A 27,140-nucleotide genomic window follows, 5' to 3' on the forward strand; every position below is an offset into this window, starting at 1 on the left:
ACATTGGCCAGAATGTCCTAATCAGGAAATTTTGAAATGAGAAGCCTTATTTGTTCATCATAATTATACAGATATTTTCCTGAAATTTACAATAGCACTTTAACAAAGATCTTTCACATAGATACTGATTATATAAACTTTACTCTTATAATTCTGAGATAATAATAAGCATCCAGTATAATCTCAAAAGACAGTAAGTAAAAGCAAAGGTAATATAGACAGACATTGATTGTCCAACTTTAATTGTTGGAATCTTAGTGCACATAAGAGCTCTAAGAGACTATGATTTGGGGCCCATTAATTTATGTTTCTAACAGCCTTCCAGGTGACATGGATGTTAATGGTTAAAGGACAATATTTTGAGTATCTCTGAAAGAGCAGAGACCTGAAATGTACAGTTTATATTCATTCATCTCTACCTGCGCATGCACACACACACACCAAGATGAATATAATAGTAATGGTAAACATTGCATAGTACCAGGTATTGTTTTAAGTGTCACCAAATATTAATTCATTTAATCTGCACAATATTCTTTCATGGTAGGCACAATTATTAACTCACAATTAGTATATGAGGAACAAAGGCACAGAAGAGTTAAGTAACCTGCCCAAGGTTATACATCTATCAAGTGGTAGAACTGAGATTTAAATCCCAGCAGTCTGATTTAGGAATCTCTGCTTATAATCATTATATCATACATCTTTCCCAACAGATGAAAAGATATTTACCCGAAATTTCAATTAAAAAATTACCAAAAACTGTCAGATAGGAATATAAGACAAGATTTGTGTGTGTGTATATATAGTATTGAAAATGTTCTTGCAACCATCTAAAATATATATATATATATATATATATATATATATATATATACACGCATATATATATATATATCAGGGATTTGCAATAATTAAGATAAGTACTTGGCTTCCTGGATGTACTATAAAATTGAAATAAAATGGGATTTTTGAATCAAATATCTTCTAATTATAATTCAAATAAATCTCTTGGGAGGAGTGAAACCTTCTGGGGTATGAACAACCTGCCATAGCCAGTAATCATGGGCACTGAATAGCTAATGGTCAGGGGGTGCTTTTGTTCGGAACATCAACTGTGAAGTTGAGGAAGGTTATGGAATTCTAATACAGGGATAAAGGCCTCTCCTACTTTGGAAGTGATTGGAATCCCAGAAGCTCAAAGGGTGGTTAGGTCCAGGTTTTTCATTCCCTGTGGTTTTCACTGACTCCCAGAAAGCTCAAAGGAATCAGTAAGATCCTCCTGGAACTGTGTCTTTCTCAAAAACCTGAGCAGATTCCAGATCTGTATTGCATACCCAAAGGTGAAAATAGCTACAGAAAGCCTCTCAGCTACCGGAAGTTTGTCAGCCCCACTTGTTTCAATGGTTCTTCAAGCCACATCCTGTCTGGGGACTTGTACTTGGAGCTGACAGCGTTCCTTCCCAGGTACTTTCCACTCCACAGGTCACCTTTAGGACTTCAACAATAGTAGAATCAAATTCACAGGGAATTCAGTTGCACCTCTAATATAAAGCCCTGGAAGCAGTGTGTTTCTAACGTCTCTTTAGTTAGAAAGCATTTTGGCTACATTGAGAATATTTTCTGTTGTGAATGTGAATGTTGTTTTCATCATCAGAGGCATTATTGCCTTTTATTCTGCACTTTGAAGATTTCTGATCCATGGCTGAATATTGCAGGGATATAAGATGGTCCTTCAGAGCCAAGGTGTTGTTTTTGGTCTTGATTTAGTTTAAGACAGACTTAACATGATGTTTTTCTATCAAAGTGAGAAAAACAAAACACAAAATCAGGCACTTCTGTTAGGTCTGCATTTCATCTCTTGTGTTCACTTCCAAGTAATTTAAAAAGAAAAAGGGAGGAAGATAGGGAATGAGGGAGGGGAAAAAAAAGGAAGGGAGGGAGGGAGGGAGGGAGGGAGGGATGGAGGAAAAAAGGGAGGGAGGAAGGAAGGGAGGAAGGGAGAGATAGGTTAAAAAGAAAAATAGAAATAATGAATACCGAAATTCAGTTTGTGATGTTCCTGTGACTCTTTTTTAAATATTTGTATTTCATCTGCTGCAACTTAAGAGGCTAAATATTGTTCTGATGTTATTTTTATAAGAGTTGCAGCAGAAAAAAATGGAAGGCTGGTTTTTTTTTTTTTTAATTTGGCAAAATCTGTACAAACTGTTGCTGAAATCGTACATGGCCTTGGTCAGTGGAAATGCAGCCTGTTGATGAGCATTTGATTTTTAGCTACTTGTAATATTGGATGATGATTTCTTTCCCCTTTATTCGTTGGAGTAAAGATCTTGGCTTTTATTGGTAGAGCTGTCAGGGACTGAAAAACATTGACAAAGATTCGTTGCTTGACCAAACTTTAGACAGGCTCCTGAACCTTCTCCTAGGCCCATCTGTACACTTCCTTGTAAATTCCAGTTTTAGCAAGAACCCTGCCAAGTCAGTTTAACCAGAACCCCCTATAACCTTGATATCTGATCACCTTTGATATCTCATCCGCCACCATCCCCCAGGTGATGTCTGATTACTCTGGTCTGTCTTCAGCAAAGAATCTTGTTAGGTCAGTTTAGCCAGAATCCCCTTCATTTCTGATATTTCTCTTAAGTAATTTTCCATCCACTGGCCCTAACCCTACTCCTTGCCTATAAATTCCCACTTGCCAATGCTGTATTTGGAGTTGGGCCCAAACTCCCTCCACACTCTACAATCCTATTGTAGTGTCCCCTCTGTCTGTTGTAGTGGGTCCTGGTATAAGGTCTGCCTTACCATCTTTGACAAGTGTTGCTGATTTTTTTTTCTTTAACAACATTGGGGGTGTATTCAGTTTTACAGGCAAAATTTTAAGATTGGCTGTCAGTGGGCAGCATCTGGTTTTCAGAAATGTTTTGATTGGCTTTTATTGTGTTTTGAAAATGGAATGAATTGCCAATACTTAAAAGTTAGGAGCTATCATATAAAAGTCCAACGTTTTAATTTCTTAAAAAAAATCTGAAGGATTGATAATATGAGGAAGACAAAGGCTGGCTGATGCAAGTTAGGCGCTGCTCCCTTTGGACTGAGCAGGCTTTCCCTTGCTCTCTTCAGTACCTCTGCAGCTAGCTTCTTTGGCTGTTTCCTCTACCTGGATGTGTAGGTATTTGCATCTGCAGTTCCTTCATTGTATTTTACTAAGTGGTTAGTATTTCATGGTGTTACCACGTTTCTAAAGATAGTTCTACAGTTAACTGTTCTTAAGTATATGAACTTATAAGGATCTGGGAACTCATAAGAAAAGCGAGAATTATTATGTATGATATAATCTTAAAGGGTTATGGATTGACATTATTCTGATTCTTATTACAACAATTCATGTAGGTTTCATGGAACTCCAGTATTTGTGCCTACCTGTGTGCATGATTGTGACTAGGTCTGTGAATGGAGTGTTTTTGTTGTTTTTTTTTTTTTAATTGATGGTGTGATTTAGCTATATCTCAAGAAAGTAACTTACTCAAATGTAATTATTGAGAAATGAAAATGCTGAGATTTTGGAAAATTAGTTTTTGGTCAAAGAATGCATGCTATGAGAGAATGGGTCTATGTTTTTTAAGTAGAAAAAGAAACAGATAAGGATTTTGCTTACATACCTGAAAACATAATTTAATATTTGAATTTGTCTTTGGCCAAATTAAAAAGCAAATAAGCAAATAAAAGTGAATAAAATGTCTACCCAGGGCCAAATATTTATGCCTATACAGTATGACTTGACTCTAGAAGCAGTCTGTGGTCTCTACTTCTTTTTTCAATAAGGACTTTATAATAGTAATTCTTGTTTTATGAAAACTGTGTTAGCTTGCCTTATTGAAGGCTTCTAACTATTTGCTTGGTTTGATTGTAAGATTGTATACCTTAAAGTTTAATTAATACAATGACTGAAAAAATGTTTGCCTTTAGAGGATAAAATTAAAATAATTTTTCACCTTGAACCTCATGAAGGAAAGGTGAATACAAGCTAAATGAATTACATTGAAAGGATTAAGTTAAAAATAGAACACTTAAAGAAGTTTGATGTAAACTTTTGACTTATTAGGGAGTTCATAGGAAAATTAGATAATCATTCAGTTTTTTTTGAAGCAGAAAAAAAAATACTGTATATGTCTGAATATAATGTGAACCCAAGATTATCTAATTTTCTGAGGTTTTGAATATATAAAATCTTTAGACATGTAAATAAAATGGCCAAATGGCTACTTACTTTTATATGTATTAATTTACCTCCTCATATATATTTTAAAATTACATATTACATAAAATATTAATTTAGAAATAGTGCTTTCCCCCACCCTTATAGTTCATTACCTAATTATTCAAATTCTCCACATGTGATCTGCCACTAGTTTCTTGAGCCAAAGTAAAGACAAATTCATCACTGTTTGAGTCATCTCACCCAGTTTTCTAGCAAACATATCTGCTTAATTTTTTTGAGATTCAGTACTTTTTTGATTCAAATATTGTTCTGTTGCTGTAAACAATATGCCAAACTACAGGCACCATAATAATGGTACAAAATAGAGGGACATTTAAAAAATTTTTCCTCTGGGTAAGTACTTTTGATCTCCAGCATGTACCCAAAAGAGTGCTCTTTAAAGTTATATTAGTAGGCTTTCACACAATCATATCCAACATTTGCAATTTTAAGAAATAATTATTAAGTCTGTTTGGAATTTTTGTTTAAAAAACAGGTTTTGTATATTACATCTATAAAGCATTCAAAACTAGCAATGTGGAGGATTTTTTAGCCTATTGTATTTTCTCCAGACAAACCTTTGTTTTACATAACAAAGTAATACAGAGATTTAGATAAGGATTTGACTCTGAGGTGACTCACCCTTTGTTTAGAAATATCCTTGGGGGAAGAAAAAAATCTGCCTCATGTTTGAACATATATGATACTGTCATTTTCCTTCTCCCTTTCAAGGTTATTCTTTAAATTTTTACTGAAGTGCAATAGAATATAAAAAGTAGATAACCTGGAGGCGGGAAGCATCTTTTATTTAATTGGCATGTCAAGGTGATGGTATTAATTTTGTGAGCTTTCTTATCCTAGTGTATATTACAATCATTAAAATACTAATTTACTAAAGATATATTCCTATAACAAAGATAGCAAGTGAGTAGATAAAAAAGATACGCTATGTGTTAGACATTGTCTATGACTGTGTCTATAGTTGTATAATAGTAGTTCTGTAGATTTTCATTAGGAGGTCGTTAATTTGGCAGGAGATGACATCCTTATCATTTCCTGAAGACCGTGAACTTTACCATTAATCACAAACTACAGAAGAGGAAAACAGCTGGTGTTTTTATAACAGAAGGTGATGAAGGAGATGATAGAGCTTGGAAATATGAGAGGATCTAGAATTTATTATGGTTAGTGGTTTCTGTCTTGGCTAGTCACTAAAATGCCTACTTTTAAGAATGTAAGAAAAGTAAAGTGGCAAATATTATTACTTCCATATCACCTATAAAAAATCTATTAGTATAACATTTTGCAGGAAAGGATAACTTATTTTGGGCTTCCAGTTTTGCACTGAAAAAAACTATGTCATTAATTTATCAAAAATGTGATAAAATATGCCAATATTTTAGCAATAAGCTTAGCAATAAACTATACCAATGAACATAATGATAATTATCACTTTTATCTCTTAACAGTGGAAAGAGTGGAACGAGAAAACCTTTCAGACTATTGTGTTCTGGGCCAGCGTCCGATGCATTTACCAAATATGAATCAGCTGGCATCCTTGGGGAAAACCAACGAACAGTCTCCTCATAGCCAAATCCACCACAGTACACCAATCCGAAACCAAGTGCCCGCGTTACAGCCCATCATGAGCCCTGGTCTTCTTTCTCCCCAGCTTAGTCCACAGCTTGTCAGGCAACAAATAGCCATGGCCCATCTGATAAACCAACAGATTGCTGTTAGCCGGCTCCTGGCTCACCAGCATCCTCAAGCCATCAACCAGCAGTTCCTGAACCATCCACCCATTCCCAGAGCAGTTAAGCCAGAGCCAACCAACTCTTCTGTGGAAGTCTCTCCAGATATCTACCAGCAAGTCAGAGATGAGCTGAAGAGAGCCAGTGTATCCCAAGCTGTCTTTGCAAGAGTGGCATTCAACCGCACACAGGTACAATTACCATTGACTATGAACACTAACTGGTGGTTAAGAATAATAGTAGGTTCATCCATGCTGTTGCAAAAATGTAAACACTTCTTTCCTTTTTTTCTTTTTAACTGCTGCATAGAATTCCATTGTGTGAATGTGGGCTTGGGCTAGGGAGAGGGAGAAAAAGCGGGAAAAACTGTAACAGCATAAACAATAAAAATAACACACACAAAAAGAATTATGATAGGGATGAAATTGTGACACATTTTTGTTTTTATTTCTTAAAAAGTTTTTATGGGTCTCGGAGCACATATAATTAGATTAGTTGGTAATGCTTAGTTTATGAACTACTATCGCCATTGATCCATGCATAGCTATAACTAATTAATCAATTTCAGCAACATAATGAATGTATCTGAACTCACCAATTCAGGACCCAAAATCTTACCAATGTCTTGGGTCTATGTGCTCCTTTCCTCCCTCCTCTCGTCATCTGCTTTTTTCTCAGAGATGTAACTCTGATCTTGATTTTTGTGGTAATCATTGCCTTATTTTTTAAAAAGTAGTTTTAAAACTATTAATGCATGCCTAGTATAGTATTACTTTGATTTTGAACTTTATAAAAAGTATCATTATGTGTTATAATTTCTATAATTTATAAACCCTTCAAATTATACAAGTTAGGTTTAAGATACTAATAAAGTGGTGATGAATATTTTATTCATATTTTTAATGTTTTAGGGGAATTATATGCCAATACAATATTAAATGATAGAAAGATAAACAGTTTATTTATGTATGTCTTATTTTATTGAGGGGGCACTTCTAAGTAAGAGACTCTTTTCTGTCAGTGGTTCTTAGACTTAAGTGCACAACAGCACATCAGCATCACCTGGAAGGCTGTTAAAACACAGATTGCTGGGCTTCATCCTGGTTTCTGATTCAGTAGGTCTGGGGTGGCACCCAGAAATTTGCATTTCTAATAAGGTCCCAGGTGATGCTGATGCTATCGATCTGGGAGCCATACTTTGAGAACCACTAATCTAGCTCTTTTTTTAGTAGCAAAAAAGTAAAAGTGCTAATTTCAAGGAGCTAAGGACCTTGTAGTGAAACAAGAAATGAACCCAAATAACTAAAGTAAAATGTGAAGTATAGTGACTAGTACAGAAGATGTAAGCAATTGTTGTAGTGGGTATTCATGGAGAGTTGGGGGTAAGGAATACTTACAGAAGAATGAATATGGTAAGTCTTTAAGGGGACAGTGGGTTTAAGTTGAGCCACCTACTAAATAGAAGGCAGGAATCTAAGCTCTGTGCAAGTGCAAAAGTAAAAAAACTATGGGCCAACACACATGCAAGCAACTGACTTGAATGTTAGGTTGCTACAGGGTTAGACCTTGAAGGATAAATAACATTTAACAGGCAAAGGGTGTAGAAAGAAGGATATTTTAGACTAAAGGAATTCATGAGACAAGTGTTGCATCAAAAATATGGTAGTTGGTAGTTAGTAGCAAAGCTACGTAATAAAACTTTGATCTGGAGGGAACAGATCAAAAAAAGTCTTTGGGCCATGGTAAGAACTTTGAACATTAACAGGCACTGGAAACCATTGAAAATTTAATGTAGAAATATGCTGTGGGCCAATAACCAGAATGGGATTTTAGGAAGATTTCCTTTCCTTTTGTGATAGCAAGAGGGTAGGACTATCATTTACAAGGCTGCCCTAAGTGTCCAGCTGAAATGAGTAGTTTTGAACTAGGCTGACAGCAATGGAGTAGAGTCAAGAAGCATTGTGGAAGCAAAGTTGATAGAAAGGGCAGCCACGTGAATAGGTGAAGAGGGAAGGAATAAACATTATGCCAATGTGTGAGCCTGGTGACTGACAGTAAAACTTTAATTAGTGAGAGAATCAAGGATGATATTGATAGAGATGGTTGGGGGGAAAGTTAAAGTGATTATTTTAGATTGGGCTATTTTGACTTTGAGGTGCAGGCAGATTTCTTAAAGAGAAGATATGTAGCAGTCACTGAAAATAGGAGTTTGGTGCTAAGAAGAGTAGTCAGGGATAGAAAAAGAAATTTGAAATTTATTTACAGAGCCTGGGATTTAAAGAGTCAAGGAAATGAGGGGACAAAACCATCCCACTACTCCCAATAGGAAGAGACTGAAGAAATGCCAGGAGAGATGGGGCAGGTGAAGATAGAAGGATGGGGACACGGCAGTGAGATAGATAGAAGACATGAATAGGGTTTCCAAGAGACTGGTTCATGTGCGGAAACATAAGAAGTCTGGGAGGGAGAAGCTTGAACCCATGCCCTGAAATTTGGTGATGGGTTGGTAGAGATCTTTGCAATCTTTAAAGTATAATTTCATTAGAGTGGTAAAGGCAGGAGCCAGAATTCAGGAGTTAAGGGGAGATTAACTCTTTAGGTACAGAGACAGGCGCAAATTACTGTTTCCCAAATTTGGTGTCGAAAGGGAGGCCAGGAGTGGGTTGACAGTTTGAATGAGATAAGAATCAGTTTGAGATAGAAGGGTTTGTGAGGCAGTCTGGGGCCTCAGCTGAAGCTAAACAGCATGCACGAGTGATAGAACCAACCACCGAGGCTTGATCCCAGTCTTCAGCAGTGCTGCAGCTACAGCAGTGGGAGCAGTAGGGTTGTTTGAGGTTTGGTGCTGACAGATTAAGTATGGCAGGAGACCCAGAGAGGTGAAATTTCTTGCTCCCTTGACTCTTAGCAAATTTATACATTCTGTTATTGACCGCGTCTGTTTACATCATTTGAAAATGAGTTGGGAGGTTCACAGAGGTCTGCAGAGCTCCAGACGTCACTCCATCACTTCTCTCTTGTGACTCAGTACTCAGACAGCACTTGGGTGTCCACAGTTACAGGGACTGGGGTTATGAAAATCTCTGGTCCTTTTGAGCAAGCCTGTTGCATACTGTGACAGAATACAAAGTGGAAAGATGCATCTTTTAGTCTGTATTTGCATTTCTATGTGTGTGTGTTCTTTTATTTATCATTCACGTTCATTAATAGGCATTTCATGGCTAGCCAACATTTTATTGCCTGGTTCCATATGCAGCTCCTTTGGCTAAGGATAAAATTGAAAGCATGGTTGCATTACTTTGGACTAAAACCAAATACAGTATACCTTTCTTCCAAATAGCATGAAGCGTAAGGGTGGACTCACAATGAGCCCAGACAAAAGACAGGCCGTGCTGGTGTGAGGGAGTGCCCTGCCAAGGCCCAGACTTTGAAGGTCCATCTTCTCCTGCACATTCCTTTTTGTCTTTTTTTATGGATTAATGATTTTTCTTTGGCATTGCCATCTTTCAAGTGCCAAGTTATAAAAGGTCTAATTGAAACATGGAACACATTTTATTTTTTTCTTCCTGCCATTAAATTTGTAAGATGGCTACACCCAGAAAGAAACATTCACTTTCAATCAACATGAGCTGGAGCTCATGGGCCAGCCTTGAGGATATCAAATGGAAACTGCATAGGAATGTATGAGTATTTCCTTTTAAAATTCTGCTTTTAATTTGGGAAAGCTTTTCATCCCTCTGGGATCATAACCTGTTGTGTATAAAGCCCAACCTAATCAAGGTAGATGGTATTGACAGAATGACATAGTTTGAACTTAAGCTGGAGGTCAGCAGGCAGATTGTTTTCGCTGTATATACTGTCGTGACTAACAGCAAGGTTGGACAGCTGGGTTTCACCAGCAGCATTGTTAAATGGAAAATACAGTGTACTATGCTCTATGAAACCAACCATGGGTTTTCCAAATGTTAGGCTTTTTTGGAGTGGAATCAGACATTTATGGGTGATATAATAATTTGTCAGCTATAATAAGCAAATAAAGATTAACTTTTATAGATAATAACAAATGAATTGTTAGTCTTTGGACAGAAGAGAACCTCCATATTTTTTCCCTCTCAAAACAGACAGAATAAGAGCTGTTATTTTAGATGGATACCTAAGGCCAATATCAGTCTTGTACTCAGTTGCTTTATTGATATGTATCATTTCCTCAGTCCAAGGAATATTTTCCAGAAATAGTTCATGGGGTCTATTATTTATTTACTATCAAATTCAAGGAAAAGCAATTTTTCATCCTACAATTTGTGTTCCTGGATTCAGTCTTAACGAAGAATAAGTCTAGCAGTTTGTGTGTTTGTGTGTAGAAGATCACATGCATAGCATTTATAGATGATATTAGAATTATACAAAAACGTATCAGTGTAGTTTTCCATGTTTAAGACTCCTAGATGAAGAACTCACGTTCATAACAAACAGCATTGGAGAACATCCGTTCTCCAAAGAGAAACTGTTCATTACTTTATATATATGATCCATTGCCACTCTTAAGTATGTCATTTGGTGACATAAAATAACATAATTAAGGAATAAAGCTATACTTCTGAGAGGTTGCTTTTAATACATTTCTTTATTAATCAGTATGTCTTTCAAAACCATTCTATACATTTGCTTGTTAAGATGATGCCCTATACACACCTCACGACAAGGTCATGACTCCTGCTGGAGTCAGAGGCAGACAACCTGTTACCGATCTTACTTTATTATTTATTAGTTTTGTATTCATCTGTTGGTTTGTTAACACAAACATACCCTGTCTGAACGAAGACCATAAAGTTAAGCCACATGTTCTGGGCAAGGGAAACAGCACATGTGAGGCCATGCAATGCCAGGAGAGCGGATCTTCAGCATAGGTATGAAACTGTGTCCCGGATGCAGGGCGTGGCAGAGGGTCACATCTGTCTCTGCCATCAGGAGGGTAGAAGCCTATTTTTGTCATTATGACCTTCTATATAAAATATAGTCTTATATCGAAAAATAGTATCACTTTCTTCTTTACAGTCCTTTGAAAGAAAAAGTTAGCCCTGCTTTTCATGTCTGAAGACTGCTAGGACACGTGGGGACCACTGAGGATGGTAAGGGAAAAGTGATAAGATGCTTTCTGACCTGGTCAGTAATATTCAGGCAGTCCTCGGATGCATGGCTAAGCATTTCTGTTACCTGTGGTCACAAAATGATGCGGAGTAGTCAGTGCACCAAGGGAGGCTGAGACAGATAACATGCCTGCTTTGTTTTTGATGCTCTACTACTCCAGCCCCAACGTCCCCCTCCACATCGCTTTTACTTCTAAAACCTGATCTCAGCTAGTTGGCCCTTTATTCAAAGGAGTCTCTTCGGGCTGCTGGGTTTTGCTTTGTCACATTGGCAACAAGCTGGAAATGCTAAACCAGTGTCTCATAGGTGAGTGAGGATGAAAGCCTAGCTCCCTTGCCTCCTGTAGCAGGGACAGCTCTGAAGTGTGACTTCCACTCCAGACCCCTCTGCAGGATCAGGTTAAGGCTGGCGCCTTGTGTGTGTCTTTCCTTCTCTGTCCTGCTTCTCCTTGTCCCTTACCACTTTCCGTCAGAAGCACTTCCTTTATAAAAATCACCTGCACAGAAACCTTTATCTCAGGATGTGCTTTTTATCCCAGGTTATGGATCAGTGTTGTCGCTAGCCTAGTTGATATCTGGTTATGCCATGGGAGTAGGAGTTTGAATGAAACCTACCTTCAATTTTGTGCCTAGTACCTTCAGAAATCTAAAGCAAGATGTTATTATGGAAATAGGATAGGAGCTTTTACTGTACCACTTTCTTTTGAAAAATATTTTTAAATTGAGTCCCTTGAATTTAGTGGACTGATTTGATATCAGATTTACTTATGGATATTAAATGTGGGAGCAGGGGAAGAGAAAGTGAGAGAGAGAGAAACAGACACAACTTTTGAGTTCCAATGAGATCTTCCAAACTTGGCTTAAATGAAAACCATACTTACTGAGTCTGAAAGTCTAGCTTTGCTCCTTGGTCCTGCCCCGTGTCCAGTGCTCTGTCAGTGACGTGAATGGTATTTGTAGGACTAGTAATTTTGAGGATAGGACCAGTGCTCTGTCAGGTTTTATTTTTTTGCATACTTATTTTCCCGTGCTTATATCCTGAATTTATTTTAGTGTTAACATACTTTTGCTTACTGGACCTATGGACATAAAATAAGTTGCTTAGTTATTTACTGTGTTTACATCTTTGCATGTTGACAGTTTGGTTTTGAATCCTAACCTTATGCATTCTTTTGCCCCTCATCACTTTATGCATTTAAAACATTCACCAGAGGCTTATGATAGTATTTTTAAAAACTTAATATTTCTAAGAAATGGTTGTGGTATGTCCACTGACCTATGATAAGCACAGTTTCATAAAATATGTACAGTGAATCTTCCTTAATAGGTAAACTGTTCCCTAATTTATTTAAAAATCCAATGACCTATATATTCACATGTTCAGAAATCCCCCCATTTACTAACATTGTTTCTGCTCTGAGACTTTCCATCTGAGCAAATCTGTTAAATGAAGTAGAGGAAGCTTTGATGGAAACTAGGCTAAACCCATTGGAATGGATGTCCTGCCCGCTGTGAATTGGAGCGTTCGAATGCCTGGGAAGAGCAGTTAGTTGTGGTCTTCGTCCCTCTCTGCACCACTGCCCCCTTACCTTGACGGTGGAGTTCAGGACACATCCTTCCATAAAGAATTGGCAATGAGAAGTTTCCATCATTTGAAAACAAGACTTGTGCCATATCTCAGACAGTTCAGGCTCATCGTGTAGCTCAGGTGGCGGTCTCTTGAGCCAGCTCTTAGAAGCGTATTTGCAGCAGAAGCCTGGACGTGTTTTATAGAATGTACTGTTCTCCCGTAACAGTGGGCCTCCCGTTTGGTATCTTGCTCCTTCTTCAGGTCCATGAAAAGGTCATAGAGTTACTCAGTTCTCAACCTTTTGTCAAAGTCCTGGCTTGAGAAAGCTGTTTATCCCGGTCTTATCTGATGGAGAAGAAGATTTTTAAAAAATCCTTTGGGAACTCATTTGGTTGACCCATCTTGATTTGACTACTTTTTATTTTTTATGAGACTTTGCCAAAAATCTGCTGTTTACTCATCAAGGCCACATCATTTAAAGAAACGTAAGGCCAGGGTTATAAATACAATTTATGAAGTCACTCAGCAACTGGAGAATGTTTCAACAGATTGGAAAATTAGATTGAATGATGTATCAGGAAAGTTGGCAGTAAGGTCAATGGCTAGAAATATAAATGTCTTTGTGTGAAATGACAAGTATTTTGCTTTTATGCTTTATTGGCACCATGTTTAGAGTATATGCACACTCATATTATGAAGGTTAAAAATGCCGAAGGACTTACTAAACATATTTTGAAGTGGCACAGTTAGGAAAAAGATGTGTAACAACAAAATGAAAATTTTAACAATCAAAATATTTGGAAGTCTGGGCTTCAGCAAATTACCATTTTTTTATGGGAGAAACTTCTCTCTCTCTGTCTCTCTAAGTCTTGTGTTTGATTTATACATACTGTTAGCCAAAGATAAGCATGATTTAATTACAATACAGTTTATAGTTGTATAAAACTTGACCTCCAAAGATGTTCAGAATTCTTTCTCAGCCGACCTCTGGTCTCAGTAATCATTATTTCTCAGTATCCAATGGAGACACGGCCCACAGCAAGCCATACAAGAATATAACACAATGTAAATGCAGGGGTCTTGACTCCATGGTCCAGTGAGCTGGTGATAGAACGACAAGGAAACCTGTGAGAAAAAGGAAGTCCAGCCTCTCAAAGATGGGCTGTCAATATGAAATGCTGCAGATCAGGCATGAACATGTTATTGGCTTTGGAAGCAAATAATATACCCTCTTTTGCTTTCAACATTAAATTAATAAAGTAAGAAAAGATGGCCCTGCTTGCTTCATAAACTAGGCAGTCTTTCATTTCAGAATCACTGGCTTGACTTCATAGATTTAAAGATTATAATAATATTAATATCTTCCAGAATAGCAGTGTCTCAAAGTTATTAGATGGCTTAAGGATGGCCTTCTAGATAGCTGTCTCACTCTAGTTCCTCCCGTATATAAAAAGACTATCATTAATTAACACTTTTTAGGCAATTTTGGCCAAAAAGTTGGGGGAGAGGCTAGTTTTGTGTACACTCCGGGTAAAGGGAAGGTTGAGTAAAAGCTGTCAGACATACACCACTCTCTCATCAGTCGTCAATCACTTGGAATAGAAATGTTTATATAAAAGAAAATTTGGAGATGTTTTCCCCCATCCTCCACAAAATTTGTAACAAGAATCAGAGGAAACAAACATGACAACATGCTGTTCTCTCTACTCCTTTCATGCCTGATTAGTGTGCGAAGTTCTTAAAATTAGCTACGAACTTACTTCTAGAAAATGCAGGTTTCACCATTTTAACCAAGAAAGACTGCCTTTCGGTGATGGTTTTATGAACTTTTGTCACTATCCTCTAATGAGGAGTGATCAACTCATTTCACACAGATAGGGTATCTTTGTCCTCAATAAGGAGCGTCTTTCACCGCTGGTGAGTGTGTCTCAGTAGAGACCCACACTTTCAGTGTGAAGGCCTCCTGTTTTATTATGGAACTAGTCCCCCCCAGTTCAGGGAGATGTTTATAATTAAAGTAGCATTTTTATAGAAGAAACACCAGGAAACACTAGCTTCAGATCCCACTATTTATATACTTTTCACCCTTGCTTATTTAAAGTAATAAAAAAAATACATGAGTGTTCTTTTCGTGGCCATTGATTGAAATGGTGACCATTTGGCCTGGACTTAAGTGCATGTTTGTTCAAATAAAGTAAATTAAATTTAAGGCCAGAAATGCTGTGAGAAAAAGATAACTGAATCAATTTGAAGTCAATTGGAAATTACATGGTTGTTTAAATTTTATCTACAAGTTTTGTGCCTAAATTTATCACTGTAGACTACAGCATTTACTTTCAAACTTCTTTGACAACAACTCCCCATAAGAAATACTTTTTTTTCTCATGAAGTGGTACACACATGCACTCACGTGCACATACACATGTATTGTATGTCTATCTTGAACTCTATCTCATTTTTACCTACATCTGTATTTGTAAAGCAAAGCCTTCATGAAAGGAAAGGAAAAAAAAACCTCATGAAACAATTCTTGTGCCATGTATGAAGCACTTTGGTAATTTCTAATCTATCTAATTGTATTTTGTTACGAAAATGTTAGTTATGATGTGCTAAATTAATGTTATCATCCACTAATGATTATGATCTCTGTTTAAAGAATGATGCAGATTAAGGCTTATTTTAAGTGATGCAAAGTTACTTAGGGAGGAAAAGTTGTTTTACTTTTCTCCCTAGGTATGAAATGAACATGTCTAAGTATAAAATGAATGAAGTATAAAATAAGTATCTTAGTTTAGTGCCATCCTGAATATTCATATGTTCATTTTACTTTATATACTTTATTAAACTTTCCTTTAGATTCCTCTTTATCGCAAATAATTTTAATTATCCTAATTCCTGAAATTTATTCTTTATATTTTCTTTCCTCCGTATTCAGGAAGACACTTAGCAAAATATAAGTGTAGGGCCTTGAATATAAGAACTGTACTTTGATGTTAGTTCTGTATTTATCAATTATTTAACAAATATTTGTTAAGTATTCAGATACTATACTAGGCACCATAATAATAGACAATATTTATTGGACACTTAACATGTATTAGGTATAGTTATAAGCTCTTTAGGGAACCCCATGAGGGAAATACATTATTATCTTTGTTTTACATGTGAGGAAACTGTGCCATAGAAAGATTAATTAATCCTTGTCCAGTTGGAACCCAGTATTGAATCCAACAATTCTGACAGAACTCATACTCATAAGCACTTTATTCTTAATCATTTCTGCTACCAGAGAGCAGAAGATGAAACACACAGTCCCTCCTTCAAGGAGTTAAATGCAAGGAGTAAACAGACTTTCATGGCACTAATCCCATTGTGGTATAATGAGTACTGTGATATGTCACATGAACTGGTGAGAACAGATGCTTTTGACCCTGGAGGTGATTGAAGTTAATGCAGAAATATTTCAGCAGGAAAAACTAATATTTTATAGCGGTTTCAAGACAGAGTCAGCTTGTATGTTAATAGACTGCTTTAATTCTTGTGTCTGAATGCATTTGATACATTTGAGATATAAATATTCAATAAATATATGTTCTGGGTTTGTTTTTATTTTGGGGGAATACTGTTTTTGTCAATGATTTGACAGAGTATTCAAAGCTAGTAAATTGGGGGGTCAGTTTGCCAACAGCGGTTTCAGAGAATACTCACGGAATAACCCAGGGTCCAGAGCTTAGTGACTGCCATGGTTTTGCTACCCAGAACTTGAGGTGTTAGTAGAAACCATGGATGTACCCAGAGCCAAGAACACTGCTCATAAAATGTTTCCACGAGGAACCTTTCCGTTCTCTATTTGTTTTTGCTTTCTGGTGCTAATACATTTTGAAAATTTTGACTTAGGTTGTGCATAGCCCCTAAGTACCTAAGACATTCTAAAGACAAGGAAAGGAGGAATGAGGTGGAAATGGAGGTAGAACTGCTTATCTAATGCATCTGCTATTGCATAGAGCAGGTAGGCAAAAATTAGTAAAGTTTCCAGGAATGTGTTTTAGGCCAAGTTCCTCCATTGTACGTGTTCTGGTGTGGCTTTGACAGGGGATTGAAGTTTAAAAACCACAGACTGCTTTGGTGGTACCCACTCAGTTTGTGTAGCATGCTTTCGGTGTTCTGATGTATCAGGTGGTACAAGTGAGGTGTGTTGTATACACACTAGAAAGATAGCTGTCTGTGAGGCAAATGCTTCATTTAATGAGTTGCAGATTTTGGGTACACAAAATATTTGTTTTAAAGCAGAGTTTGCATCACCCCAAATTTTAGTTTCCATTATCTTGTTGTTTTCAATAGGTTGAATGAGAAGATCTTGAGTGTAATGGGAGTCGGTCTATCAGGGCCTGCCTGCTGCTGGTCAGCAAAGATAGGACTCCCAATTGTCAACACAATGGTGTCATCTTAGTGCCGAGCAGTCCTGTATATCCCCCAACTAACTGCTAAACACAAAATGTGCAAGATTCTGCGCCCGCAGAGTTTACTGTTTGATGGGAAGAAGAGGTTTAACAGTAGCACAATATATAAGATGAAAGTGTCATAAATGCGAGATACAGCTAGTGCCATTCCTGTTCAAAGGAGGGAGGAAGTAGTGCGAACTGCAGAATATATATGTGTACACACAATACTCAGTCTCTTGGTGCATTACAGGCTACATCTCTGCAGCAACATCATTTATCTGCAAATGTTATTCTTGTATATGCATTTATATTTGCAGAGTACATTAATTCCCTTTAGATGCTCAATACTGTCCACCCCCATCTTACAAAAATGCAACATGCATAGGCTGTCTTTCCTAATAAAGAAATATTATATAAAAGAGAGGTTTTATTAAACTAATGCAATAACGACATTTTCTTCGAGGATTTAACACATCATTTTTAATAATAAAAATCAAATTGTCATTGTTGTGACCTGTATACCTTTTATTCAAATCAGACTAAACACTCTGGCTTCATGGCTAAGCAGTGCTCTGCAGGGAGGGGGAGAAGGGGGGGAGTCTCCTTAGCATTACAGAAATGAATTTCAGCAGTCAAGTTTGTAGTGGTGTTGTAGATTATGAATATGGGGCCCAGGGAAACCTGTTTATTTTCCTGAGCAGAGGTGAAAATGCCCCTTAGGAGCATCTAGGAGGAAATGAGATTGGAGGTTAGGAGAGAGCCGATTCTGTTAGGTCAGCTTTCAGAATGTAGGATGTCAATACTTTCTATAGCCATGCAGCTGATTTCTCAGCTTCAATGAACTCTGCGTTAATGACTAAAATTTAAGAGTTCGCTTTGTATGATTAGGCCAGGAATTTGGTGTTACCTGGTCTCTTCAGGAGGATACCGGTTTTTATCTCCTATGTCAAGTTGAAACAGAAATTTCAGAATTGTGTGAAAATTAAAGCTAACTAATAAGTATGCAGAAGAGGTGGCGAAACGTGAGGAGTGCCTTGGGAGGGACCGCCTTTTTTTTTTGTTTTACTTCAAGGGAAGTGTACGCCAGGTCATGCTCAGAGGCCGGTTGCACTGTGTCCCATATGAGTGCTAAGGCCCCATCCGCCTTCGACCCTCTGTAATTTTAATTTGTGAATTGGGGGGGTCTCTGTGCCTTTTAACCTTGTTGATTGGTTATGACATCATTTGTTAAAAGCAATATATAATTATGAACTGAAACAGTGTATTTTCAGACTCATCACTACATAGTAAATATATCAACTCGAACATCCTTAAAGAGATATAAGGACCATCATTAAATAGCTTATATACTTTGTTCATACACCCAACAACTAATAACTAAAATATATTATGAGGAGATAGGGCTTATTTTCTCTAAAATTCCCAGTCTAAATGTTTCTAAAGAAATGTCCAGCATACAGCTTTACTTTGAGCATAGCAATCACATAAGCTATCTTTGGGATTTATATGACATTCTAATATCTCCCTTTGTTTAAATTGGAACCCAGCACTTTCAAACTAGTTGCTTTATATGATAAATGAGTATTTTGGGGGGTTGAATTACTTTAAAGGTATATGTTATATAAATATGTGAACACCATAAGTTACCCTTTTACCTCAGACTGCACTACCACAAACAGGAATGTAGTTTACAGAAATGAAAACAGACTCTGGCTAGTTTGAGGTTTTTTCCCCCAAAGAAAAGCACTAGGGTTTGGCTGGGCCAGTTTCCTCAGTACACACCTGGTGTATATCACTTTAAAAAATAAATTATGCCTCATTAAATTACAATTAAATGGAATCATGATCATTTGTTTTTCTGGAAGGAAGATGTTTTGCATATTGAAAGCCTAATTTGTTGCAGGTGACAAAAAGGCTGAACAGATTATCTAATATCACTTCATTTTGGGGGTAATGTTTGCTAGTTAGTTTGTGTATACTCCAGTAGTTCAGAATTATATTCATGTGGACTGTATTATTTTCACTTCAAAATGTCTCCTCTCCCTTTATCAGTTTTTGTACTCTTTTCTTTTTTTAAAGCTTTTAATGAAACAGGAACTTCCCTTGGTATTCTGGATTAGTCATGCACTTTCTTTTTCTTCAGATGTTTTAACACTGTCCAGTCCCCCGCTCACCCCCCCCTTTGCCTGGTCTCACCATTATCTCTATATTGGTGCACTGTGTGTATTTCAAATCCCAGCCAAGATAAGTTCCACTTCTTCCAAGACATTTTCCCTGAGTCCTGTGGTTGGCAGTACTTTCACCCTCATTTGAACTGAGATGGCAGTAGTTCTATCTGGAATTTATGACACTTGTCATCTTCAACATTGTGCTTCTATAAACCATCATATAGTAAACTGCTTGGCAACAGAATCTGCATCTTAATTAATCTTTTCATTCCTTTCTGAGCTTTGTATCAAGTCATAAATAAGAAATGAATTAATTGACTGATCTGTCATTTTTTGGTAATACATGTGTTGGATTTCGGGGTTCTGCAGATAATCACTGGGAGATATAGCCCAACCTTAGAAAATTACCAAAGCTGTGAGAGCCATGAAGAACAGATACCTGTTAAAATCGAGTCGGTAATGACCTTCACTGCTGCTGGTGCCGCTGGAGTGGCCTCGGGAGGTCTGAGGGGCTCCAGCTCAGTGTTCCTCAAACCTGGCCCAGGTTTGGATTCTCCCACTGCTGTCTTAAAGGGTTAGGGGATCATCAAAGGCAGCTTCTCATCCGTCCCAGGCAAGGCCGTAAGAGCTAGTGAAGAAACTTGGAGGTAAATTTTAGTGTCTTTTTTTAAATTGATTTTTAGAGACAGGAAAGGGAAGAGAGAGAGAGAGAGAGAGAAAGAGACAGAGAGACGGACAGATATTGATGTGTTGTTCCACTTATTTATGAGTATATATTTATTGGTTGATTCTTGGATGTGCCCTGACGGGGGATCGAATCTGCAACTTGGCATATCAGGAAGACACTTCAACCAACTGAGCTATCTGGCCATGGCAGAAGTAAATTTTATAGAGCCATTCATGGTAATGTTTCCCAAACATTTCTGAATATTAGCACGTATGTTGCACACTAACAGTTTGGGCTCAAACTATGTGAATTGTTGAAGAAATATGGAAATCATAATCATTTAAATAAGAAAGCTTATCAGCAGAAATTGCAAATTTAGAAACTGTAAGGTCATTTAATTTGTTACAAATAAATATTATTTAAAATACTAGAAATAATTACATCATTTTTTAATTTAAAAAATTAGCCTTTTTTGTCTGTGAAGATTACCTATAATAGCAACCAAGCTAGATGGCATTATATTAGCTCTTGTTTTGCATTTTGAATTATATTGCTTTTTTGAATTTTCTGCCAACTTCATGTAGTCTTTGCTGGTGCAGGAAAAAATATGAGGCTCACAAAATCCCCCATTAAAAGGCGAGGGAGAAAACCAAGCTGAAGTTTTTTTTCCCTGACTCCCTTCATTTTTCAGCAACTTGTAACCCAAGAGCTATTTGTGCACAATGTCTTTCTACCCTGTGCAGATGTTCGTTCTACTCCTTTTCAGTCAACATGTTTCCTGGTCTTACATAACCTCAGTTCACACCAAGGAGGGAATTGTCTTAATCTCTCCCTTGAGAAGGCTCTGTTGCCTACGATGAGGAAAATGCTTAATGACCACTTTACTCAATACTTGCAATATGTTTTTAATATGATTACTGATATGAAAGTTTAATAAGCAATATCCTAGTTAATTTATTAATTTCCCTCAATTTTCACATTTTCAATATTCATGACCCCTCTATTCATAAAAGTACATCTTTTTTTTTTTTTTTTGTCGGTGCCCAGATGTCATGCCACATTTTCAATATCTCAGGCTGCATAATGGGAATGTCCAAGTGACATCTCCTGCCTGGCTGGTTGATAATTAAAATGCCAGACAGTACAGTGGCAAGGGCTTTCGAAATGTGTATGTGTAATAAATTATTAATTTATGTTCTATTCAAGATGTTTCACCATGATAAACATTTACGTATCTTAATAATTAGGTGGGGCAATTTGTGGTGCATGTAAGTTATGCCATAGATTTTCTTCTGATTTTTCTCCCCATGATGATTTTCAACTAACTAAATAAATTCTCTTAGCATTTATGAGCCTGTAGAATTTGGACTCTATTTTTAAAAATCCCAGTTTAAATAGTTTAAAGCTTATAAATAACCAAAATGAAAAAGGCTTAACAAAACAACTAAAACTCTTTTTATGCCCACCCATTAGCCACTTGTTATTGAAAACGTCTGAGGTCAAAAGAATCTGCTGTGGAACCATGGCCACGCAGATGAGACCTTAAGTAAATAATTAGAACAGTGTCCTCATTCTCTGGGGCAATACATGGAGGCAGTGCTGGCCACCTTGCTGGTTTGAGACTTTATCTTCAATTAGGCAAATGAAACAGAGGCGACATTATATTCCATCCACCCTTTAAAATACAACTATGATGTCTCATTCACTTCAGAAATGATACTTATGAGCAATCATGTACAAGAATGTTGGGTCTTGAATTTTTTTTTAGAGATGGATTCACTTCCCTATGAGGTTGTCCAACATGTAAAAAATGCAGAGGAAGTCCACAAATTTGAGGTGGGGGGAAAAGAGTAAACCAAGCAAAACAATAAGCAGAAACGCTTTCTGCTTCAGAGTGATTTTTTTAATTGATGAAAAATGAACAAATTTTGAACCTAGTCTATTAGAATACTAGTTTTTTGTTTCACTATTTTGTGTGCAAATCTTTAGCCATACTGTACTCCACATGTGTAAAAATAATTTTATAGAAGTTTACAAACTTCACTTTTCAGATATTTTAAGTATCATCATAATTAGCATAAAGAATATGTCTGTATCTATGTAGACACTAAAATCCCTCTGGATTTGGTAACTGGAGATATATTAAAATGCTAAAATTACTTATGAGAGAAAAGAAGGAGAAGACCAATGTATCCTTAATTTACAGAGTTCATCATTAATGAATGTTCAGAAAATATCAATCTTAGTGTCCTTTTGGTATTAGAGATTAGTATTGATTTTAAATTCACTTCCCTCTTGGAGATTTTTATCTCAGAAACAAATTTATTATTAATATTTCAGGTTGCTTAGCACAAGTGGAAGTAGAATTACTTAAGGCAGAACTGACTTAATTTTAGAAAGAGAATCAGTGCTTGATTGTATAACATTTTCTGGAAGACATTGTCACTTGTTGCTTCTGGAAGCGTAACAAGAAATCTGGATTTTCTTAGAATCAGATTACTAGTAGGGTATTTTTACATAGACATCCTACCTTGCTCTTTCCTTGAGCATGCTTGCGCACACCCTCTAGGTAACATTTTTTCTATCTTCATTGTATGGCCTATTTTATTGTCCTTCGTAAAGACACCTCTAATCACAGTAACATGATGCCCAAGTTGCAGAACTGTGTGATGGCATACTGCTTGTAGGTTCCTTATAGTAAAATTACCTTCACAATGTTTTGAAGGGTGATTACCTTCTTAGAATGCTGATAACTGGGGATGTGCATTCCTGTAAGTGACATTTGCTTCACTATTTTAGAATGTATTACTTTCTTTTCAAGGATCGCCTAACTTATCCTGAAGATTTCTGGCCAATCGGGAGATGGTATATTCCTCTTGCATCAGATGCCTTTTACAGTTAAGCCATATATTACAGACTGATAGTGTTTCCTTTGAATGAATAGTCCCCCCAGTGGAAGTGTCCTTGGCATCTACTTTTCATGATTTGGGGTTGCCCCATGTGTTCTAAGATAAAGAGGTTAACATCTCAGCTTTTCCTCAGGGATGATCCTAGGCCTGGATCTCATAATGTCCTGAGAATGGATGTTAGCTGGGAGTGTAAAGAGATGCCTGTGTGTGATAACCTTAGCAAGTGTGCAGAGTGGAAATGGATCTGCTTTTGCCCAAAGTACTACCTACAGTATTCCGTCTTTGGTCTCTGGCCCTTTTCTTATGGCCATACTACTTTTTTCTATTCTTGTCCACTTTTTCCGTTTGTGTGTGTGTGTGAGTGAATTCTGTCATCAGAGCACATAAAAAAACTAATTTCCTATTTCAAGCGTTCTGTTTGGTTAAGCCACACACTGAGAAAGTTTCTGAGTCTACATGGCATTCTGCAGTGTGTTCTCTGGCCCCTCACCGGATGTGACTGCATTTCCATTCCTTTCATGGGATTAGAGCTTCCCTCTTGAGGGAGTCTCATAAAAATGTTTGGGTGCCCTCTGGTACATAAGCAGGGATTCCTACTATGTATGTGGATTTAGAAGCTATCAGAGGGTTAACACAGGTTATAGCCGTTTGCTTTGTGTCTTTTTTTTTTTTCTATAAGAAACATCTATATTGAAAACAGTGGCCGGTCACATAGAAATTCAGCCAAACTTTTTTTTTTTTTTTAGTCGATGTAAATCTCCCATGCTGTTTAAATGTCGGAACTAAATTTACCACACTTGGCAGATTTTTAAAGCTGAGCAGGACTGCCAAGTGTTCCCAATTTCAAGCAGAGAGAGTTCTAACAGTTCCTGAAATACTTGTAGGAGGCACCTGGTGGTAATTGCAGCTTCACAATTCTTCCCCAGCGCCTACCTTGCTAGCTGGCATCTCTGTACACCAATGATTATTACAGTGATGATAAAGTGTCAGAACAGAATGGTCCAAAATAAGGCACAGCCCCCGGAAGGCAAGCATGTTCCCACCAAATCTTCCTGCTGGAGAACCTTCAGGAGTTAGACTTAGGTTCTTGACATCACAGCCAACTGGTTACAGCAAACAAATAAAAGGGAGGGGGGGCGGAAGACAGAAACACACACCTGCAGATATAACTCGGCCTATTTTTTTAAAAATTTAATCAGGGATTGTTGTCTGAGATTCTCCGTAAAGAAGAAGACCCTCGGACAGCCTCTCAGTCTCTTTTGGTAAACCTGAGGGCCATGCAGAATTTTCTCAATCTTCCGGAAGTGGAGAGGGATCGCATCTACCAGGATGAGAGAGAGCGAAGCATGAACCCCAATGTGAGCATGGTCTCGTCAGCCTCTAGCAGTCCCAGCTCCTCCCGAACCCCTCAGGTGAGATACTTGCTCCATCGACTTTTCACTCTTTGCCTTGGAAACATCTTGCCCTCACTGATACTGTGATGTTCCTTGAACACCAAGAGACATAATTCAAGAATTTTTTTAATCCACCACACATGTTGATCAGAGGATATAGAACCATATAAAATTGGTTGTCTTTTACTATATCATATGTCAGTTTTGTCCCTTAGGAATAGAAAGTACCATTTGTCCACACACTGCAGGAGAGCAGGAGTGGGTGGAGGGGTGGGCTAGCGATGTCCACATACAGCCACTTAGTTATCTGAGGCGTTAGAGGATTTGTGTTAAAGCTGAGTTTGCATAGCAAGTGCACTGCTCTTTCCTTAAGTTTTACATTTATTTGGAAGAAGGTGAGGTATTTGAGGTCAGCGGATGAATGAGAGGTCCAAGATCTGCTTTATGCAGTCTGAGAAAGACAAAATGGGGGAGGCACCCATGTGTCATGGAAGCACGCATGGACAGCAGCTAGAGCAGGACGGCCAGATCATTCAATGATCCTTAGACAAAGGTAGTGCAAAGGTAAGTCTTCACTATTTTGTTTCCTGGGGGGATCTTTCCCAGGGCTCTGGCTCAGCTTTCCATACCTCCTTTCTCCACAATCTAAACGCATTCTGCTCTCAGTTCCTCCTGCAAGTGTACATATCTAGTGATGCTCTGTGCTTCACAGATCCTAACTGAAGGGTCAAAGGCCCAAGTCAGTCAAGAGTCATTTTCAATTCAAATCTGAGCCCAATCATTTCTAGCCCGCTGCCTATTTCCCTTCAACTTTTACTACTCACTAGGTTTATGAGACAGCCATCTCATTTTATAGTTGCTAGGATGGTTGCACATTCCATCTGAAAGATAATTCTCAAAACATTTAACAGATATACATTTTTACAAATCAGAAAAATGGGTACTTTGAAACCAAAGAATTTTTTGCTTAAATACTATTTGTTTTGTTTTGTTTTTTTAAATGAATTTGTTTTCTGGTAGGTTCCAAGGAACTGATTAAACAATAGAAGCAAAATTTTATTCTAGTAGAAATATTTGAGCTTTTTCAAATTTATCCATTTCTTCACACATCTTAACTTTTTATAATTTTGCATTCTGCAATAGACTTTTAATTGAAGATCACTTTCTACCATGCACTGCCAAACTGTGATACTTACACTTTAGTCTTTAGTGAATTATGAGTTTTAATTACTGTTAAACCAAAAATAAGTCTCTTGACTGCTTACTTTGGATGAGTGTAACCAAGCTTTTTTATAGGATTTTTTTTTTTAACTTTTGGGGCATACATATTAAACTATTGAATTGGGTGAGTTGTTAATTTGCACTAATATTTACTTCTGTTAAATTTACCAATATTTTTACCACTTTTGAAGCCCATTAAACCATTATAGGAGAGTCTAGCCATGGCTGTTTAACCAGACAACTCTTCCCATAAAGTCTCTTCTGCGTGTCAGAGATCACATAGGTCTGTGTGCTTTGTTTTTTCCTCCTTCATAATATTTTTCTAACAAGATATCTTAGACATCTTTTCAAAAACCTGATAGCTTTCAGAGATAGAACAACTTACAAGGCCACACAGAGTCAATATTTTGCTTTTGTCAATAGCACAGAATCCCATCTAGAAAGTTCCTAGGTAAAGGTGCCCTTTGGAGACAAGTGCAACAGGGAAATTAATTATTTAATTTGATAATTTTGAACTTCATGAAAATAAATATAAAATATTTTACTCAAAATATTTTTGAGAATACAGCCATGGACCTGTCATTTTACATCCTCTGGAACATTTATTACTTTTCCATGGTTAAACATTGAGAAAGGGAAAGTTATGTCTTTTAAAACATTTCATGATTACCTACTTACTCAAAATTCTTTACAGACATATCTCAATAGTAAAGATCCGTAGTTGAGGAAAGCTTTCACATGAGAACAAATGTTAGCGGGAAACCCCCTGATTCGGCCATTTAGTTGGAGTCAGCCATCTGGGGCACAGAGGCAGCCTTATTACATGGGTTCATGGAGATCATTTTCCAGATCCCGTCAGCACTTTATTATTGGTTTAAAAGAAATTGAAGAACTTCATATATGAAGTGAAACCTCCAGACACTCTTCTCATAACCCTTCAATTGGCCAGTGTTCCTCGATGCACTTAATAATAACAAAACAACAACACAAGGATAAGAATGATTTATCAAGCACTTTCTGTGTACTGAGAATCGTGAGCCTTTTGCATGAATTGGATCTTCACCATTTTGCATTGTTATCCCCATTTTACAGATGAGGAAATTGAGATTTAGATGGATTAAATACCTTGTAAAAGATCAAATGGCTGAGTGGCAGAACTAGGACTTGAACTCTGGATATTGGGCTCATAACTATGTTTTAGGGCCTTATGGGCTTTCTTTTTAGCCCCCGGGTTCTGGAGAAGATTTGATGAGTCAGATAAGGTAAGATAGGCTAGTGAGAAACCTGAGTTGAGAAAGACAGAAACAATATGCTAAAGCATGCACTTAACAGGAAAAGTACTGTGGTTAAACTAGAAATTTTGAGAAGAAAAAGGAGTTTCTTGAAAAAAAAAATAGACAATTGGATTGTTCTGAGAGGAAGACTCAAAGTAGAGGGCAAGCAGATACCTGTAAAAACAGCACCCGAATAAACTGGAGATTTTGGAGGCCAATTAGCACAGCAGTCCTGGAGTAAAACACTTTCTTGATTGCCTGGCACATAAAAAGCAAGGCCTAAATTATTTTTATTTTTATGTAGTAATTAGAAAATAGTGTGAGAGAGAGAGG

At 37.2% G+C, this 27,140-nt stretch overlaps 1 protein-coding gene across 1 annotated transcript in view; it reads left to right on the forward strand.

Moving 5' to 3' along the window:
• SATB2 (SATB homeobox 2) overlaps positions 1 to 27,140 on the forward strand; it is a 170,629-nt gene that overhangs the window by 94,258 nt on the left and 49,231 nt on the right. The window contains exons 6-7 of the mRNA XM_054585878.1: positions 5,734 to 6,206; positions 24,118 to 24,330. Of these exons, the coding sequence (XP_054441853.1) occupies positions 5,734 to 6,206; positions 24,118 to 24,330 (686 nt within the window). The remainder of the gene's footprint in view (positions 1 to 5,733; positions 6,207 to 24,117; positions 24,331 to 27,140) is intronic.

This window comes from Pteronotus mesoamericanus, unplaced genomic scaffold (genome assembly GCF_021234165.1).
Source record: "Pteronotus mesoamericanus isolate MK-2021 breed Mesoamerican mustached bat unplaced genomic scaffold, CSHL_Meso_final contig_90, whole genome shotgun sequence".
NCBI lineage: Eukaryota > Metazoa > Chordata > Mammalia > Chiroptera > Mormoopidae > Pteronotus > Pteronotus mesoamericanus.